The 2,648-nt window shown below is 39.5% G+C and overlaps 1 protein-coding gene across 1 annotated transcript in view; it reads left to right on the top strand.

The window, feature by feature from the left end:
* Nucleotides 1-2,648, top strand: part of garre1 (granule associated Rac and RHOG effector 1) — a 40,682-nt gene that overhangs the window by 25,991 nt on the left and 12,043 nt on the right. Inside the window, exon 8 of the mRNA XM_013909460.1 lies at nucleotides 2,508-2,582. Coding sequence (XP_013764914.1) covers nucleotides 2,508-2,582 — 75 coding nt within the window. The remainder of the gene's footprint in view (nucleotides 1-2,507; nucleotides 2,583-2,648) is intronic.

Genomic DNA, 2,648 nt, shown 5'->3' with positions numbered 1-2,648 from the left:
CTGCAATACAGGAAATGGACTCCTCCCACCTTCACTCCCTCTTTATGACCCAGCTACTCAGGTCTCAAGGAGCCAAGGCCACTTTCAAAGAACTTGCAAATATATTTGACTCCCAGCAGACAGGAAGGCTTACCTGTGTGTTGTGACTTGCTGATTAAAGTCATTCACCTTTCTCACCTTGAACTCTCGCTGCTAAGTAGGAAATTAATGAGAGGTACCAGTAACTAGCGTTTGACTTCTAACTATTTTTCCACAACATACCGTGCCTGGAAAAAAAGTCTTAAATTAGACTGACATTTTCTTTGAGCATAAGTCATGTCCGGTTGCTTTTTAAGACTGTGTCAGTGTGTGTTGCTGTATATGTGAAGCAAGAAAACTTAAAATATAGAGTAACTTTTTTGATTTCTAAACTGTGACACATTTATATTATCTCTGACAGAACAGGTATACATTTTTACTTGATATAAAAGTGTCATGAAGCAGCATTATGTGTTTATTTCCTGAGTGGGCAGAACACGACAAGCCCAGGCATGTCTGACAGCAAGTGCCACATGTAAATGGTGAATCGACTGGTTCTTATATAACGCTTTCTACTCTACCTGAGCACTCGGTGTACTTTATAGCTCATTCACCCAAGTGCTTGTTTTCTGTGCTTAAGTGCTTTCTATCTAATATTCACACGCTGATGAATGCATCGTAGAGAAACCAGGGTCTCGCAAAGATACAAGAATACAATTTGAGTTTATCTTGCCCAAGTACCTCAAGTTGGGCCTTTTTAGGGTTTGAAACCCACAGAGATGCGGTGTTTGGAGAAAATGCATCCCAGCTGTCCGATAATCTTGACACATAAGGGATAACTAAGGGTTTTGACAATGGTCATGACAAATGCATATTAATGATAAAGAAAATGACCTCGCAGCCCATTTGTTCGTCAGTGGTGCTAGTTTCAGTCATTATGCAAATGTTTAAGGTTAAAGAAACCTGCATTCAGCTGAGGCTGAAGACGTCACTTGGATGTGTGATGAAACATTTCTCCCACTAAAAATGCTACGTCCAGATGAACAGAATCAACTTTTTGGGTTGTCATGAAAGTGTTTTACTTCATCTGACAGAGTATATACACTTGTTTGTTTACTCATAGTTGCCAGAGTTTGTCTCCTCTGCATAATGTTTAGTAGGTTTTTCACTTGCACGTACAGAAATGGCCAACAAGTTAATGTCACGTCGTAAGCGGTCACGTGTCCCCAAAATCTCTATGCAAGCCTCCAAGGATGGTTTGGTAAAAAGGGAGCTACTTCAAATACTTCAAACCTCCAAATAAGCACAATAAAAAGCAAGAATATGCAAGAAGTGCAAAATAGGCAATAAAACTGTTCTCACTAAAGGAGGAAACGGCAAACTTGTTTCACCAGTTAAGGGTCGAGCATGAAAGGAGGAGATGCTAGCAGCTGGTGACATGTAGACCCTGACCAGTACAGGATTTTAAAAGTTCTATATTCCAATATATCAGCCACTATATTTATTTTTCTCAGACATTTGAACTATACATAGATTTACTAAACATTTGTCATGTGTAGTTATTTCTGAGTCCTTGCTAAGATGATATGATGGTGCACTTGAGAAATCTTTTTACGCCAAAAACAATCTTGTCACAGGAACTTGCGGATTACTTTTTTTCCTCCCAATTCTGCCCAGATCAGCTGATTGTTGTGTTTGTGGCGTTCCAAACATGGCACTAATAGGGAAATGCTTATGAAGTTATTTGCACGCTTAGGAGCATGAAGAAGTTGGTCCTGGTTTTTCAAATGGCGCCAACAGGGAAGTTATGCAGTGACCTCTGGTGGACAAACTATGTAACACTGATACTGACTGAAGGGTGTTTCTCCCAGATCTTCTTTACTTTAACTTCATTTTAACCTTAAATTTAATATAGAAGCTATTATAAATGCAGATATGAATATATGAGCACAAAGATAATATTTGCTGAGAATTGGTCTAAACTGATATTTCTGGGGGGACAAACTGTGAATGAAAATTTCTGATATTGTTAGATGGTGGTAAAGGAGGGTTTTAATCAGCTGGGTAAAATTGTAATTGTATCTGTCCGTATTCTGTAGGGTTTTGTAGAGTTGGTGTCTTTATACTCGCCAAGTTTGACGTCACATATTTGTAGCACTTTGGACGGTCTTGCATTTCAGTTTTTGTAACCTAGTGCACTGGACCACTGCACTGCAGATGGGTGGAAGATGCGAGTGTACGTTGGGTCAGTTTTTACCGCGATTTTAATGATAGTCCTGTACTGAAGTTAAGAGAGCTACAGATATACAGAGGGAAATGGTGCAACAGTTTGAAAAGAAAAAACTTCGTGGAAAATAAAAAAAAAATGGCAAAAAAACTTAGCAGCAATCCAGCACAACCTTTTTTTCAGAAGATAAATCACAATAATGGAAAGAAATGGCAGGAAAGGTTAAGATGGCTAACAGAAGGGTATTTCTGTGTCCTGTCAGGTGGTTGTCGATACTGCGCAGATTGAGAACAAGGAGGCCTATGCTCCCCAGATCACTCTGGAGGGATCCAAGGTGGTGGTCCAGGTTCCTTCTACATGGTGAGTACAACGTGAGAAATGCAACACACAAGTTGTTTTTATG

The sequence above is a fragment of the Pundamilia nyererei genome, unplaced genomic scaffold (assembly GCF_000239375.1).
Source record: "Pundamilia nyererei isolate P.nyererei 1_Seehausen unplaced genomic scaffold, PunNye1.0 scaffold00025, whole genome shotgun sequence".
Classification (NCBI taxonomy): Eukaryota; Metazoa; Chordata; class Actinopteri; order Cichliformes; family Cichlidae; genus Pundamilia; species Pundamilia nyererei.
This window is presented reverse-complemented; position numbering and strand designations above follow the sequence as displayed.